The 18,805-nt window shown below is 36.5% G+C and overlaps 1 protein-coding gene across 4 annotated transcripts in view; it reads right to left on the bottom strand.

The window, feature by feature from the left end:
• The window catches only part of gli3 (GLI family zinc finger 3), a 147,768-nt gene that overhangs the window by 6,071 nt on the left and 122,892 nt on the right, over positions 1-18,805 (bottom strand). For 3 of the 4 annotated variants that reach the window (XM_051882716.1, XM_051882718.1, XM_051882719.1), the window contains 7 exons: positions 15,368-15,584; positions 13,042-13,155; positions 11,975-12,115; positions 7,392-7,487; positions 1,851-2,000; positions 1,522-1,686; positions 946-1,239 (listed from right to left, as the gene is read on the bottom strand). In XM_051882716.1, coding sequence (XP_051738676.1) covers positions 946-1,239; positions 1,522-1,686; positions 1,851-2,000; positions 7,392-7,487; positions 11,975-12,115; positions 13,042-13,155; positions 15,368-15,584 — 1,177 coding nt within the window. The remainder of the gene's footprint in view (positions 1-945; positions 1,240-1,521; positions 1,687-1,850; positions 2,001-7,391; positions 7,488-11,974; positions 12,116-13,041; positions 13,156-15,367; positions 15,585-18,805) is intronic. The other variant, XM_051882717.1, reaches the window with a different exon arrangement.

Consider the following 18,805-nt stretch of genomic DNA (forward strand, 5'->3'; position numbering starts at 1 on the left):
TGTCCTTATTAAGAGAGGAAAAGTTATGCGTGTGGTAGTGGACAAAAAAGATATTCAGTTATTAATTTGCTCATGCAAGGCAAAATGTAGCTGAGCAGTTATGAAACAAGGAATGGAAAGGTAAAGACACATTAGTTTTGGAGTAAACATTTGTAAGACAAAGGCCACATACACACTGCAGTTAATTTTGGTTGTCAGTTCACCTCTTTAATGCTTAATCCCTTTCTGTCCACACAAAGTTCAGAAATTTACGGGAGTGACAACCGCATTCTACAACAAAATTAACTCCCGAAAAGTGCAGGTAACAACTGCATTTACAAAAATTCTACACAGTGTGTATGTAACTGAACTACTAGTTAATAATGACATATTTAATTGCATATCAGAGATGTTTCTCTCTTCTGTATGCGTGGTGCAAGAAAATCACAGAGAACGGGGTACTAAGCTTGACTCAAATTATGTTGCCAGATTTTGCTAAAAAAAACAGCAGACATGAACAAGCCCATAATAAACCAAAATAACTCAAATTGCTTTATATTGGAAATAAGACCAAAACTTATAAACTTGATTGCTTTATGAGCCAAGCTCAAAATAACAAGCCCAAAAACACTTATATGTGAACAAGCATAGCGGATACCAAACATGCAAGACGGCAGAACATTGCTATGGTTACCACTGTGTCAATCATCACAATTTCAGGAGTGAGTCATGTTCTGTACACACACGGAACAATAATTGAGGGGTTACTCCTGTATTTAAATGTGGTTGCCACTCCGGAAATTTTATAGTGTGTACATGGTCAAAAGGACATACAAGGTTAGATTTAAGTTTATTTATGTTTAACTTTTGGAGATGAAACTTTATAAGCGTATTGTATAGCCTACCTAAATAGCAAACCATTAATTTTGTTCTAATTTTTTTTTTTTAATATGAAAGGAGGCTTACCATGGGCTTTTCTGTTTTGATTGACTTGACTTGTAGACATTCATCCTGTTTCGAGGTAGCATGGTTATACTCCCTTTGGTCCGTGATCGCTCCGAGAGGCAGTTGTCCTGGTGACCTGCTTTGTCCATTACCTCCAGGTTCTCGTGGCTGAGGTGGGGGTCGCGGGTATGTATCCCCACGTTGTTTCTTGGTGACATGGGCTTCAGGACCATGTACAGTCTTAACATGTTTCCGTAAAGAGCTGGGGTCAGTATATCGCTTAGTGCAGCCAGGGATTTTACACACATAGGGTTTCTAAGATAAGTAAAGAGAGAGGAAGCATCTGCATCAAAATGGAAAGTTGTTTCATAGGTGGATTAAGTTCCGTTTTGGAAAAAAGTTTACAAAGGCACTGCTTTCCTCACTGCAATAATGTGCACAGGTGAATTGTTCACAATAAGACCAGGAACAAGGAAGAAGAAAGTAAATAGGGTCAATTTTGATTTTATGTTGACTATAATTTATACTTGTCCAAACCTGACAGTGTTAGAAAAAATGCCTGCTTATTGCTTGGTACATTCACATGTGTGAATTTACCTCATTGGAGTGTGTGCGATTCTGGTGTTTGGCCCGGTCTGAAGCATTGGAAAATGCTTTGTTGCAACCTTCGTGTTCACACACATAGGGCTTCTCTCCTGTGTGTGACCGCAAATGTGTCTTCAGGTTCTCCAGTCTGGAGTAGGCCTTTGAACAGCCTTCAAACTGAGAGAGAAAAAGACACACAGTTACATTGATTTGTTCTAGACAGGCCAAGGCTTTTGTAGCAGGTAGGTTCTTAGACAAAGCTGTCTCAGATCAAAAGCTGTCCTACCTACTGAAATGAGTGTCTAAAAACAAAAAATAAATGTATTTAATTTAATTCTCACCGTGCATTTATGAGGCTTCTCTCCTGTATGTCTGCGCATGTGCACCACCAGCATGTACTGGGCCTTAAAGGGTTTTTGCTCTCTTGAACATTCCTCCCAGCGACACACAAACTCCTTCTTTTCTCCATGGATATGGTCATTATTTATGTGCTGTGAGAGGAAGAGAAGGTCAAAGCTCATGTTAATGAATAATATGATATATAGTATGAAACATTTACCATGCTATGGTATGCCCTGATAAAAATCCTTTGCTTATGTCTATTTTAACAAGAGTTGTATATTTAAAAATATGTGTTCTACTGTTATCTACTAATGTTTTCCATGTTAGTTTGAATGATAAAATGATTCCAGTTTGCATGGATCCGCAGAAATGACTAATAATTCTGTATTATGTGGGCCAGACAAGTAATTTGGCGATGTCACTTAAAGAAAGACTAAGCGTCTGCGCACATACACATTCAAATGCGCATACCTATAGACTAAACACGTAAATGAACGGCAAGAACGCACTAAAAGTCTTGTGATTTCAGTTAAAAAGGTGTAATTTAAGTGGCCCCTAAGTTAATAATGAATGATTTTTACAACGGAAGTGATTCAATCAAAAACTTAACTCGATAATAACTTTTTCCTAGAGCTGATGTAAAGCCAGAACAATCTCTGTCCATTAATTTTCATATTTCACTGAGAAGCTGCTTTGAAACAATCTGTATTGTAAAAAGCACTATATAAATAAAGATGACTTGACTTGACTTGAATGTAGCCTACTCATTAATACTAACATCTATTTTGTATATAATGCAATGGCATTGTTGTGCCACTAGAGGGCTTCAGGATCACAAAATTGAGGCTTCAGTAACTGCTCAACAGCTTAACAACTGAAAGCACAGAGTATACTGTATACATTTTACACAAAACAACAAATATCTATGCAATATCTGAACTTCTAGAAGAGATTCTGCATCATAAATCTAGGAGTTACACTATGGAGGATGTCTAAGGTTAAAGTGTTTCATTCTCTAGTGGTCGACAACAGCAGCAGTCTTTAAAGGAACTTTGAGAAGTTTACTACAGAAATATCTGGATCAACATTGAAATGCCTGTTGAACATCAAAAGTAGCTACTCAGATATCTACATGAGTTTGATATCTACACTACTTTTCCTTGTGTCTTCTGTCAGGGTTTATATGCAATTTGTATGGAAGCCAAATTCTGCCATATAAGAAAAAAATTGCTTTTGTAAATCATACAAATTGTATGACATAAAGTCGTAATTATGGCATAAAATGTCAAAATTATAGCATAAGTCATATGAGATAAAAAGTCTAAATTATAGAATAAAAGGTTAATTATGACATGAGTCAATTTTTGTCATAATTTTGACATGTACTAAAGGATGTTTTTTTTCTCTCTCTCTTTAATTTGGCATAAATGGGCTTCTATAAATTTATGATCAGTTAGTCCTGAACACTTAATTTCAATTACTTTAATTCTTATAATCAATTACTTTAATTGGAAAACAATGCTATATTTATGTTGTATGTTTGTGAAAAGTATTTGTTAAAACTCTCTTTTTCTGTTTAATAATGTAGTCATTCAGACATCTCTATTATTCTTTCTTTCTTTCTTTCTTTCTTTCTTTCTTTCTTTCTTTCTTTCTTTCTTTCTTTCTTTCATTCTTTCATTTTTTACTCCCTGCTTCTTATAGTGATCTTTCTTATGTGTCAGTTTCCTATTATCTTTCAATTTCTCTCTCTCTTTCTCATCTGTTCAGTATGCCCAGTCTGTTGTGAGTGAGCATGGTTTGTGAGTCTCAGTGTCCGATTTAAATGGGATTTCAAATAAACCCCTGTCATCTCCCATCACTATAGGCCTTTGGCCTTGCCATGACAAGCGCTGACAGTTGTGCTGCTGTGGCAACTTTTGAATCTAAGGTTTTGGAAGGGGTGGAGCACGAGTGGGGGATGTGTTTAAGGGGTGAAAGATATCAAAAGTTTAGTGAAAGCATCTCTAATGCCAGAGCTTTCCAACTGCAGCCCATCATCTTCATTCGCCCCTGTTGTTGATACTGTCACCTCTGGCTTAACCAAACCCAATTACTTCCTCTCACTCACTGTCATTTGCCCCTTCTCTCTCCTACAAGCCATCAAATCCCTGTTGCGTTTCTTCTATCTTTCTCTCAACATGCTGCCTCCACCTAGGTCCTTCTCATTTTCTCTAAGTAACCCCTTTTTTGTTTGTCTGGCCATCTCTGTCACGCACACACGTGCAGCAAGGGAGTTGTGAAGGGCTGAAGGTTTCAAAGGAAAACACAGTTTCACACAAACCGCTGAGCGAATGAGGTCAACATCTGGCATCCACACAAAGACAACAGTGTGCAGCACTTATGAGTGCTTTTCCTGTCCTGAAGCCATTTGATTTAAAAGGAACAGACACAATATCCTGAACATAAGCGAGTGGGATTAATGCATTCCAAAGCAACTGACCATCTCCACAAGAGAAGAAGACAGGGAAGAATATGCAAGAGAAAGACAGCCAGACAAACCAAGAGAGAAAGACAAAACAGAAAAAGAAAGACAGCCTGAGTTGACTTCCCTTACATACAGAGTAGAAGAGGGGACAGACCAGAGTGACAGCTGGAAGTCCAAGAAAAGGCAGAGTGAAACGGCTTCTAAAAAAAAAGAGTGAGAGGTGGCAGCAGAGACAGAGAGCGGAGCTCATCCTTTATTCCTCTTCATGACATAAAGGCGGCCTGCATCACAGTCCTCCCCGTCACCTCGCTGCAGTTACAGCCAAACTTTCACAGAGTTTGTTTGAGAAACATGCACATTTGTGTGTGAGCTGAGTGAGTGTATATGTGCACACTCTATATTTGTACTTCTACATCACTAGACGTCAAAGTCGGACTGTCATTCAAACATTTCTTTTCGACAAAGAGACGACCTTCAATCACCTGTCTGGGTTGAGTATATGTCAACTGATCGCCATGAGAATGCCAGACCTTAATTGGTGTAACTGTCCAACAAACTTCAGTTCATTTTAACATCTCCTAATTACTTTCACCCATAAAATGCTGAATATGGAACAGCTTTCTTAAGCCCAAAGTATTCAGTTTTGACACAAATGCTTAGTGTGTAACCGAAAGCATAAAAAAAGCATCTTTTTAAAATATACTCCATTTGATAGTGTGCTTGAACACAGGAAGTGTAATTTTTGTGTTTTAAATGAGAGTTTCATGTATATTTACACAAGCGCTCATCAGCGGGATGTCTATTGTTGTTGTGGTCCGGTGGCCCGGGCCTGTCATCATTATGTTCAGTTTAGTTTTGTTCATGGACTTTTAGTCTTTATTTCTTCAGTTCCTGTGTTCCTTTGTTTGATTTTCCCACCACTCATCTGTTACCATGGACACTAACTATCATCACAGCTGTTTGTCATTTAGTGCATCACCATTGTCAAGTCAAGTCATCTTCATTTATATAGCGCTTTTTTACAATACAGATTGTTTCAAAGCAGCTTCACAGTGATAATAGGAAAATTAATGGACAGAGATTATTTTGGCTTTACAGCAGCTCTATAGGAAAGTTTTTATCGAGCTAAAGTATGTTTTTGATTGAATCATTGTGTATTTAAGTTCCTCCTGTTTACTTATTGTTTGTTTGGTCTCGTTTACATTATGGTGTGTTTCTTTGCCTTTGTTGGATTACTTTGTCTGTTTGGATTAAACTTCGTATTGGATTTTTATCTTTCTGACTCTTCGTCTGTTTATTTTTTACGCACACACCTAAAAGTGTGACAAGGCCAGTGTTGCTACCTTGTGGACAAACTAATTAGTACAAAAAAATTCAATGTGCATGTGTGAGCGGGGCATACAGACTATATGCATACAGTATGTGCATACTGATTATGAAATTTATGGCATGCACACTGTACACATACCCTAGCATACACGTAAATAACAAAGTATATTTTTGGGCTTCACTAATACAGAATCTTGCTTAGAAACAGCCAAAGATGTCGTTAAAATTCCATGACCGTCTACCAAATCTCAGTTACTATGGTGGCTTGAGCCATTTCTTTAAACAGACAAAGAGAGAGAAAAAGTTTGAACATATTTGCCATTTTTATTGGATTCAATTGGCCTGATTTGCTTGGCCAATGTTCTTTTGTTGCGGTAGATTGTATGGCTTTTTGAAATAACTGAAATAATTGAAGTGATTTAGAAATGTAAAGTGGGTAAAACTTCATAATCACCCAGTTGCAAAAAAGGAAACAACTTAGAACATTTGTCAGTCAATCAGAATCAAGAATATAACAGTGCTGCCATATAATATGAATTAATCAAAACAGTCTTCAGTTGCCCTCTTAGCTTTTACAAGGTAAGTATCAAAATGTACTACTCAACTACTAAATTCTTCAGCCCACTGTCCATTAGTAGACTTGGTTTGTTAGTGATTTAAATACAGAATTAAGTAATGTAACCAGACTATTTGATTTCCTGTAAAACAAGAGTGATATAATAATATTCAGCAATATTATTGATCTGACTGCATTGACAATATTGTATAAGAATTGAACTGAGCTGAACAATGACATCACTGTTTTCTCCAGAGCTGCTGTATAGATAAATGAACTAATTAATAACCAATGATTTTTACAATGGAAATGAATCAACACTGAACTTACTTAAGCTGGACAATGACACTATTTTCTTCTAGAGCTGCTGTACAGCCGAAACAAACTTTGTCTGCATCATTTTCCTGTTATCACTGTAAAGCTGCATTGAAACAATCTGTATTGTAAAAAGTGCTATATAAATAAAGGTGACTTGACTTGAGAAGATTTCCACATCTATAAGCTCACCAGGAATCTTTACTATATATTTAATTGTATATTTTTGTATTTTTTGGGGGAAAATGAGAAAAATATTCTTTCTTTCTTTCTTTCTTTCTTTCTTTCTTTCTTTCTTTCTTTTTCTTTCTTTCTTTCTCTCTCTCTTTTTTTCTTTTGTAGCTGAAAGTATTATCAAATTAGCTAAAGTATTGAAAAGACATATGGAAGATTTCTGCTAAATTTGTAGAAATCACAGATTCCTAACAGTTCTAAGCATAGCTAAAAACCCTTAACATGAGAAGATTCTCTTATATTAATGAATATTTGTTGATTTATTTGCAGACGACTCGATTTAAAACTATTCTTTTCATTCATTCATCCTCCTTTTTATTCCTCACTCCAAGTGGGATTCCCTGTGGTGTGTGATCTGTCTGCCGGCCCTGTCGCTCGATAACACAGAGAAAGAGCAGCAGAGAGAGATTGCGACACATCCCTGAATGCTGGTACACTCGCTTGTACAAATGAGCTTAATGCTGTCGTGCGTGATGCATGACCTGGCCATGCTGATAAAAGGATGGAAGAGGAAGCGAGGGAAGTGTTTTGGGGGGTGACACTAATGCCCTAATGGCCTGATGTAATGGCAATGGTTATTGAGCGGATGATGGCGTTGTTGTAAGCGAACGCGGCTGCAGCCAAGGGAAATAGACTAACAGGTGCTGATGCTACACGTGCAGCTCTGAGGAGAGATCTATTCATCTTCGGCCTGCCACGGTACAGGACAACAGCAACCACTGGGACTTCCAGACTCTGAGGAAGGAACAAGATGCTTACTTTTATTTGTTTGCTGCATGCAAATACAAACACCTACACCCTGGGGCATAACCCCAGAGATATATATTTTGCTTTCTTTACTGTAGTGCAAAATGGCCCCTGTGAAGTAGAATATTTTCAGATTACTGCTTTCCATCAAAGCGCACACATGCATTAGGGCTGTGTATTGGCAAGAATCTGGTGATACAATACGCATTGCAATACAAGGGTTACGATACAATATATTATGATACTGTAAGCAGGGCGCTATATTACAATATTTCTTTTTTAGTGAGAGATCAAATTTTAGGAAAACTGTCATAAAGAACACACCATCATATGTATAAAACCTGAGCCAAAAAAAAAAAAGTTTATTTTATTTAATCAGAACAGAGGGATCTGCAATTGCATTTATCAGATTATGACTATTGTGTAAAGTGCTATATAATAAACATAAATTTACCTGAGTGCCGAACTGCAGAGCTCGTGCAAACATATCCACATTGCTATCATCAGATGCTTTCTTAACTGCTGTTTCCTCACAGCTATCATTTTTGTTGTATTTATTTTGTTGTATTTATGTAAGAAAGTGCACAGCACATATTTACATATTCAGCTAAACATTGCCCCAGCAGAGTGGATGGCGCCGAGATGTTAAGTGTGCTCTTAGATTCGATGTGTTCCTCGAATATTTGATTTTGGCATAGCTTATTTTGCAAACAGCATGACTTTTGTTGATCTCCTTAGTGCCTCAGAAGCCAAAATGAATGCACACTTCAGCTCTGTGCACTGCGGTGGGAGCTGGTGTATACCCATAGATATGTATGTAGATGCCACATTCAATTGCTCCAGACAGGTTGATGCGCCATCTTGGAACGGTTGCCATGACACTGTTCATCACTCACACTAACAAATCAATGAATTTTCATCGAAAATGTCACAGCATTGTGCAGCCTATGGCTGTAAAATCCACAGAGTTATAAATTACAGACGAAATGGGATAACGTTTCAGAGGTGAGAATATGCTGGTTTGTGATAACTCAATATGCAATATCCATATGCAGAATTATCACATTAATGGGTAACACTTTATAATAATTATAGTGTAATAAAGTTCTTACAAATCATTTGCAAACTATTAATTTATAGTTAATTAATAGTTTATAAACTATAGTTAATACATTAATAGACTATATACAAATAGTGAGTTCTTCATTCATTGTCACTGTAATAAAATGTTACTGTTTAATTAGCTCTTATGTACAGAGTTAAATAATGATTTGTTAACAATGTATTAACTGTAAATAGTTATCACTTTAGTTTAGGTCACAGGAAATGGGAAAATGACATTAATTAAGTATATATACACTATATATACATTGCCACAAATCTTGGATGTAAACAAATAATTAAATATTGATACAGAGTTTTTTGAGAATTGTGTATCAATATTTTCTTGCACCCCTAACGTGCATGAGTACCCTAATTTGCAGCTCTCTTAAATTCATCTGTATTGTATTCTTATCTGGCTACTTTTTCTAGGCCGTGACCTACACCATTAAAATGCAACCACACATAAAAAGTGTCTGTTTACACGGCAATTTCACAAAGCTCCGGGATCCGTAACAGCATTTAGCGTTATCACATACATACTAATAAATCATGCTCTCTTTTTTCACGTCAGTTGCTAAAGCGCAAAGAAAAAAGAGGAAAAGCTGACAAGAGGCATAAAAAGATGGAGAGCAATAGTAATGTGTGCGGGGGGAGTCAATTGGCATGTGTAATTCAGCGCAGCTTTTCCATCTCCGCATAAGATACTCCAAACAGATAAGGTGTCTAATCCTCTGCCTGATCAAAAAAAATCTACATTTTGCCAATTAAAGGGTCCTTGCCAGCAGCCAGATAGGGGTCCGCCTTCCCACTCAGCCCGAGTTTATCTCCCCCAGCACAGGGAGGAGCACAGAACAGCTTAAAAGTGCTATTCTTACTATACACACACACAAGGACATAGACCACCCCACAGCGCCACCATCAGTCAAAACCACCTTGAGGGTGGAGGGAGAGACAGAGTCAGAGAGAAAGAGGATCTGAAATTAACCCTCAGTAAAACAGCAAAATGAGAGTACAAATGGACTCAAAAAATAGGGTATATGGTTAAATATTACACTTTTGGTATTTCAATTAAGTTAATAATTAAAAATAGTAGTTTACTTCAACAAATCGAATATCAATTGGATTAAGTAAAAAATAAAGACACTTTATGATCTCAGTTGTTGGATACAGTCAAGGAGGTCAAGACTTCTGAGGTGGGACAGAACAAATTCACTATTTTAATGAGGGTACAGACATTTCATGCCTCTCTGTTTCGTTTATCACTGGGCATCCTTGTTTACTAGCAAACCCACACGCATCAGCTAACATTAAAGAGTCCTTATGAAGAGTACCCATATTGAGAGAAATGCAAAGAGAAAGACTTAGAGAGAACCGAGGCACCTGTATTGGGGTTAATAAGGGCCATAGTGTTGGGGGGGGGGATAAAAAGGAAGTAAGTAAAAAAAAAAAAAAAAAAGGGAAAATAATTAAATAAATCAATACAATTTGACACCCGATTGGTTTATGCTGACTGTGTAGAGCAGATAAGTGTTCTAAGTTGCAGAGATTTGATGTTTATCTTATTGAGAGCGCTAAGCTGTTCCGATAAAAAAAGCGCAGCAATGTGTCATGGTGCGAGCATGTTTTACACAGCTGAAAAAATGTACAACCGCAGCACAGAAAAACTATATCCCAGCCTAAAAGAACACTGTGATGTGTTGAAAAATTAAGATTCACTAGCATAGAAACAAAACCACTGTGAAATTTTAGAACAAAATTTAACAATATAAAATATAAAAACTGCCAGCACATCAATGATGTAGGCTAGTAAATCTACAGTATATAAACATTTATGTAATAAATCATTTGTTTGTCCAAAGTGTAAACAGAAGATGTGAACAGAACGGAATGTTTGGAATCTTCTTTTTTTTTTTCCCTCCAAAAAATCTTGTGGAGGTTGTGGGATATGGGGGAGGGATCTTATATCGCTTTGATATAAGGAAATACAACCCCCCACCAATACCCCCCACCATTCTTTGCTGGATGAGACACTGTGGTCCACACACTGCACTCATCCTATCACTGAGAAAAGAGGGATAAGAAGCCTCATCCCTTGCTCAGCTGAATTAGAGGGGAGGGAATGAATTAGATTGTAGGAAAATATATTTATTAGCATGTGACTATGGCAAAATAAAACACAATAACTGAAAAAAAGGCAAAATAATTGGAAAAAAAGCAGATTTTTATGAGACAGAGTGATGAAAATCTGATTTGAGGAATAACAGATGTTGATATAAGAAACTATTTCATTTTCAGTGCTTTTTATAAAAGAATACTAACTGGGTTGTTGATATGATATTTAAACTATCCTGCAATGTGATATACTTGAACTATTTTAAACAAAAATGTTTTAAATCTAAAATAATAATATTTTTTTTAATCATTTTTATGTTTTAATTATCTGATATAAATGAAGACTATGTGGAATATTTATACTTTTTAAAATGTAATCTGTGATACCTCAGGACCATTGAAGTGAAGAGCGAAAAAAGCTAAATGAAGATTGTGAAAATTGTGAAAATGTAAAAGAATAGGGTTACACTATTTGTCCTTGTTTCAGTGTAACTATACATTCAAGTACCCATTAATATTAATTAAATACATGCTCTTACTATATGGGGGGTTAGGATTGAGTTTAGTTTAAGGTTAGCTGCATGTAATTATGCATAATTTATAGTTATTACATGTAATTTGTCAACAAAATTACTAAATTCAAAAATTTTGATTTCAAGATTTTTCTAAAACATAAAAAAAAAAAAAATGTGTCACACATAGAGAACAACATGCATATACCTCTCTCAAATACACAGTCAAGAAATTGTCAAGATCTTCAAGCTTTGAGCACGGGCCTTCAAATGTGGGAGGCAGGCCATTCCAACTGGAGGCTTTCAATTATAGATAGGGGTTAGCATGGCCGCCATGGATTGCCATGTCAGAGTAAGGATAGACAGCCACGGAGAACTGTGAATCTTTCTATCAGATGTGTGCCTTTGGGGATGATGTGTGTGTGTGTGTGTGTGTGTGTGTGTGTGTGGATGATAGGAGACAAGAGCGGTTAAAAGAACAGCTGTGTGTGTGTTGTCCAGAGAGAAGTGGTAAAGGGAGACAGAGTGGTGTATTTTCACAGGAAGTGGGCTTTCATGTTCTTTCACTCTATGCCTAAACTTGGGAGTGGCTGTGACAAATGGGATGTCTGAAGCGAAATATAGGCTTTCAAGGTGTTTGTGTGTGTATGTGTGTCTTTTCTACCTATTTGAGACCCTTATCATGAATGATTCTATTAAGAGACTGAACATTTTCATAGATGAAACACAGATATGTTGTCCACTCACATGCACAAGCTGCTCTTGGGTGTCGAACTCCCTGCAGCAACCTTCCCAGTGGCAGTTGGTCTCATACACTACCTCCGGCTCCTGCTTGCCCTCCTCTTTATCGCCCTCCTCTTTTACCAGAGTCATTCCATCCGTTTGCTCCTGCACAAACACATGCAGCAAATTGGTGAGGGCATTTGGGTCAATAATGAAAACACATTTGAAAACACATACAAATATTACACTAATGTGTATTACTGCAGCATGATATGAAGGAAATTACTTCATTCAAAGATAAAAAAATCTATGTGTGGCCTGGTATATGAGAGTTATTCAACAGTGCAGATGAGACAGTGCATGATGTTTTTTAGAGTACATGACAACTAGATGAGTCCTCACACCTTATTTGTATCATGAACACAATGCTAAATGTAATAAAAATGCATCTGACATTTGGAATACCTCTTGAGAAAACATGTAGCTGTATGCCTATGGGGTTGTTATTCTTTTTATCAAGGAAAAAATGCCCTGGAAAAAGAACTTTGCTCGATAGGTGCCACAAATTATGCAGAATTGGTGTTAGTTCTAGTAGTGTTAACAGCTTTGGAAATAGAAACTAGGTTTTGTGAATTCAGAGGCCAGCAGTCAAATGTCAGTTATACGTCTGATTTAGCTCTGTTTGGACCACAAAGTGAGAGAAAATACATTAGAAAAACAATAAAAACAGAGGTCTATTTATTCCATTCAGCAGTCGCCCAACCATCAGTTGTGTCTGTAAAATGCGTCATCTAATTTTGCTTTCATTTTTCCATTCAGTTAAGCATCTGAAAAGAAAAACAATTTCCTTCTGAAGCCGTGGACATCAATGGGGCTTATCTCATCTGAAGCAGTGCCACAACAGGCGACCAAATCAAACACACAAATAAATAGCTTTACAGTACGTAACATAATTGGTCCCAAAGCTCTTGCTGTGTGTGCATGTGTGGGAACTGTCTCCTTGAGGGTTTTTTTTTTTTTTTTTTTTGGTTGTGTGTGTGTGTATTTTTAGCCCTATGTATATGCATGTACACATGTGTGAAGATGCATACCTGCATGCTAACAGCTCCGGGGCTGGGCGGCTCCTCATCTGCTTTGAGTTTGGAGCGTTTGTGGTGCATGGGGTCACCTGTGCTGCTCACAGCCGACTCACTGGTGGGTTTCGTCTAGAAACAAATATTTTAAAAACACATATAAAAATAAGTTACTACATAAACAGTATCATCATCATCATCAAAAATGTAGGTCCAAATGTAGGCTGAATGATTACCATATTCATGTTCATGAGATGGTACTCTATGGTAATTCAAAAAAGTATTACCATTAAATTTGTAATAAATGGAATTAGCTGAACTTTCGATTGCTTTTTTTTTTTTTTTTGACCAACTTAAGGACTTACTAACTTTATATGTAATTTTATAACTCTTGAAACATGGTTAAAGTGTACTGCCATATGTACTGACAAGCTGACAAACTGCACTTTTTAAAAGTATGCTTAAATGTATTAAGAAACATAGATATTGTCATGATAGTGTACTCTCTTTAAGTGATGTTTTAATTCATTAATGTTACATTATCTGCAGTTTTTTTTTAAAATATACTTTTGAGATTTGAAGCACACTGCACATTCAAATAATATTAAGTACACTTCTTTTTCACAAAGGACTACCATGGTACATGGAAAACCACTGTATTGCTACAGTTAAAAAAACATGATATTACTACTGTATTGTAGAGAATACCACAGTACTGCGATGGTATATGATATTAACATGGTACTATTCCCCAAAAAAAATGTTTCCTCTTTGTTAGTGTAATAATACGCATGCATATAACAAATCCACTCCAGAAAAAAAAACAAAAAAACGACAAAAACAAACGCCATTAACATGTCGAAACACAGACATTATTCTCAGTTTCTCCCTGAACAGCAATATCCCCTCCTCTGACTCTATCCGCTCATTCACTGCCACTCTCTCTCACTCTCTGCCAGAGGAAGTCCCTTGCGACTGACCAGAGCCAGTAAAGTAAAAGAGCTCAGTGGGAGAGAAAAAAAAGTAACATTCCCTGGATGAGAGAGCATGATTCCTTGGCTCTGAAGGAAGGTTCATCCTGCCAGACTCCTCTAGCAGAGCGTTTAACTCTGCGTTCAGCATGTTTGTTTTCTGATGAACTATCCCTTTTAACTCAACTAAATACACTTTAAAGACAATCTTGTGAATATATTGTACACCATATAAGGTGTTTAAAACTAAAATAAAATAAAAAAGATCCTTGAGAGCGTAGAGATCCAATAAAAAACAATGATCTGCTATTTCTCTGTCTGTCACTTTGAGCAATGCTCACACCTTCTCTCCTTTTCCATTAATTGTTCTTTTACAACTACATGGTGAGACAAATGTCCCATGATGCCCTTCTATTAAAGAGGCTGGTGCTGTCTGTGGTAAGGCGGGGGAAATGGATGACACTGAGTTGGGATGGAGTAGTGGGGCTATAATGGTTTGAACGGAGAGACTGGCATTGGGAAAATCTCTTGAAAACTGATTCACCTTGACTTGCTAAAGTACAAAAAAAAAAACAGGGATCGATACAAAGATGGATAAAAACAAGATGCACTCTGTAGATTTTAATCGAGTGAACACAGTGAGTATAAATGGATGGGGCATGCTTGGGTGAAAAAACTAAAGATGAAAAACACTTTTATGCTCATCTTTCAAAGGGAAGGCTTGGGAATGTATCTGTGTCTGATTAATGGTGGAGGTGGCGGGATTTTTGCTGTTAACAAGCTAGGTGTTATTTCTCAAAATACCTTCCGGGCAAGCTCACCACCTCTCCACATCGAGACACAACATAGAGACTACGTGCACACAAGGGAAAAACTCCCATGAGGCCTGTCTGCAGCCACACTTTCTCAGCTGTTTATATATGCTGCTGTGTTGGTGGTGCGTATTTTCATGAGCCACACACAATAACAAATAGCACCGGCTCTTGTGATGATAAGCACTGAATAAATTTAAGCCTTGAGGGGGAAAATCACTGTGTGATCTAAATGAATTCTGTTGCTGTTTACACCCAAAAGCAATCATGTTAAATGATTTAAAAATGCATTGTGTTGCTTAAACTCCAGAAAAAAAAAATCTTGCTTCATCTAATTTTAGTTCTCCCAGCTTTGAATGTGTATTCTAACTGACTTGTGAAGGCAGTTAACACACGTGCTCCAATAGAACTGAGATGTGGTGCTCATTTGGGAAACACAAGTTCAAATCCAGCTTGTGTTACACTGTCTTGTCTCTGTTATCATCTCCATTTTTTCCTAAATTCTATATTTTCAATATCAGCATTATATTGAAAATAATTTGTACAGTAGTGAGAACTGACCTGTGAGTCATTTGAGGCTGTGGAACGTTCTGTAGGTGCTAGGCTGGAGGGGGGGATGCCAGGAACAGGTCTCTGGGTGGCAAAAGCAGGAGCTGGGTGCACGAGGGGCGGACTGTGTCCGAAGGCAGAACCTACAATACCCGGTTGCCGACCGATAAGCTGCTGATGCATTTGTAGTGCTACAGGCGTTGGAGGATATGCAAAACTCAATGCAGGGCTGAAAGACAAATAGAGAAGAAAAAAAACAGCTTATGAGAAAGATTCAACCATGAGAAAGTTCATGTTGCAAATAAGTGAAATTTGGTGATGTGGTACATTACAAACTATTTCCTTTGTATAAAATTTGCCATTGTTTAAATATCATTAATTTAATATTATTTATAATTCACTACTGTTTAAAAGTTTGTGGTCGGTTAGATTTTTTACTTTTTCTGAAAGAAATATCTTTTTCTAACCAAGGCTGCACTTTAATCAAAAATGCAGTAAAAACATTAATACTATGAAATATTATTACAATTTAAAGTTTTATTTGAATCTATATTAACAAGTCATCATTCCTGTGATGTAAAAGTTGAATTTTCATCATCCATCACTCCATTCATCAATGTCACATGATCCTTCAGAAATCTAATATGCTGATTTGGTGCTGGAGAAATGTCCTACTTTTTATCAATGTTGAAAGCAGTTGTGTTATTTAAAAGTTCATTAGAACAGCATTTATTTGAAATAGAAATGTTTATATTATTATATTTTATATAATTTTTATATGAAATAGAAAGTCTTTACTACCACTTTTGATCAATTTAATGCAGCCTTGCTGAATAAAATAATTAATTTCCAAAAAAAAACTTTTGAAAGGTAGTGTATGTAATGTAATAATATTTTATAATATAAAATAATACTATCAATAAAATATATAAACATATAAAATTAATATAAATAATTAATAATTATTATTAACCCAAAAATTACAAATAGAATTTACTACACTGTTAATCTTAATTACTAAACAAATATAAAAACAGCAACAAATATAAACCCTTTTTTAGAAAAGGTTCCAATATAGTTCATGTAAAAAAAATATGAATCACCCGAAGAGAATAAAAGCTGTATTTAAGCACACTATTGAACTTTCATATATCACCTCCTCTTCTATAGATGCCACAGTCTCTTTAATGATAAATCCCTGGTGCTCAATAATAGACATTCATAGGGGGTTCCATTCATCGTGGGACATGCTGGCCGCTCCATGCGAGCTCATACATCTACTGGTCTTATTAAAGGCAGAGAGGAAATCAATGTAGCTGGACGCTGCGTGGCTGATGCAGCTGTCTCATCACTCATTGGGCCTGGACCCTTGCCTGCCACGTCTGTCCATTCATGTACACACAAGATATGACTGATTAGCTTACAAAAACAAATTACTGATTAATCACTCTCATTGTGGGAAAGAGGAACATTTCTGTCATCTTTTCGCTCTCTGAGACCCCCACCCAAACCAGGTAAAGTCGCTCCCTAATAGTGCTGGATGGCAGATGTCAAACTGAGTGACACATCGCCAGGGATGCTAGCTGTTTCTCACACTGCTCTCTATGGTAGATCCATCATTCAGTTTGATAGAGAAGTTACAAGAACTGAATGTGTTCAAATGTAAGAACTTCTTATATTCTGAAATGCTGCAAAATCTGCAACAATCTCATGTTTAACATCTGTTGTAGTACTCATTACATAATGTTGATAATGTTTTAAACAATACAGGATAGGTTTTGATAATTAATAATAAAAAACGTGTATAAGGAAATTAAAGACACATTCAATTGATCAAAAATGACAGTAAAGACATTTATAATGTTACAAAAGATTTCCATTCCAAATAAATGCTTTTGAACTGTTTATTCATCATATAATCCTAAACAAACAGTATCACAGTTTCCAAATAAATATTAAGCAGCATAACGTTTTCAACATTGATAAAAATAAGAAGTGTTTCTTCAGCACCAAATATTAAAATAATTCTGAAGGATCATGTCACATTGAAGACTGGAGTAATAGCTGTTATCTTAAAATAAAATAATATCTGTTATTTAAAATAATCATTTTAATTATTATTTAAAATGACAAAAATTAAATTAATATTTTAAATAATAATATTTCACAATATTACTGTTTTAGTGTATTTTTTATCAAATTAGTGCAGCCTTGGTGAGCATACGAGACTCCTTTCAAAAACGTAAATTTTTAAAAAAATGTTTGACACTAAATATTTGAACGGTAGTGTATGTCTACTATTTTGTAGTAGTGCAAGTAGTGTGTTTACAAATTTTAGTGGCATCTAGCGGTGGGGTTGCAAATTGCAGTCAATGGCTCAGTCCACCGCTACCCTTTCAAAGTGCATAGAGAAGCTACGGTGACCAACACAGGACAGAGATGTCGTCGTCTAAGACAGCAGAGAGTAGCCAATCATCAATGAGGTTTCTTTTACTTCTAACAAGGAACTCTAAGGTCTCTGCTTCTAATAAACCAGACGACTACTACTACTACTATTTCTTCTACTTCGTGCATGTTTAATGTAGTGATAATGCAAGCTGCCTCTAAAAACACCAACGAAGAAGAAGAACATAGTTACGAAACATGCTCTGTAGAGCAGAAACATGCCGGCGCGAAATGGTGACTTAACATGTAAGGGGATCTGCAGTGTATCTAGATAGAAATGGCTCATTCTAAGGTAATAAAAACATAACAGTTTATTATGTAAGGTCTTTATACACCACTGAAAACATAGTTATTTATATTATATTGCATTTCTGTTAATAGATCCTCCTTAATATTACACACTGGACCTTTAAACAAAAAAAAAATTGCTTACTATTTTTGGCAGAGAGTACCCAGTAAACCGCAATATAGGAGTGTCTTGTGACCGGAACAAATTTAGATATCCCAGCTTAAAGTGGCATTTGGTTGATCAGTATCTGAATATTGATTAGCCCCCATGTCAATAACAGTCTCACTGATGTGACAAAAGCTTCATTATCCACTTAAAGTCTGTCTGAACTCCCCACTATGAACTGACCAAACTAATTAAGCCCCATATAAGTGAGATCATTTGAAAAACATGAATTATTCAGCTGTTGAAACAGATTAAACATGTTAGAAGGCAGGACGGTCAGTGAACACTTAAGAACAGCCCTCAGTTTCAACCGCTACTGAATTTCAACTAAGACATAGTGAGTGGGTGAGTTCTATTCACTTTATCCACAACAGATTCTCTCTCCTTCCCATTAAAGCTTGTGTTACTGTCCTCAGACCAGACTTTGCTTCCTTCCCCTGTCCCCCTCTTCATGACCCTTTCATTTGTCATTCCCCCTTCCTCTCCTCCTTTCCAGCATGAGCGATTGCGTGGCGGCAGTGTTAGGATAAAGCTCTCCTCAGCTGATGGAG

Source organism: Ctenopharyngodon idella, chromosome 23, assembly GCF_019924925.1.
Source record: "Ctenopharyngodon idella isolate HZGC_01 chromosome 23, HZGC01, whole genome shotgun sequence".
Classification (NCBI taxonomy): domain Eukaryota; kingdom Metazoa; phylum Chordata; class Actinopteri; order Cypriniformes; family Xenocyprididae; genus Ctenopharyngodon; species Ctenopharyngodon idella.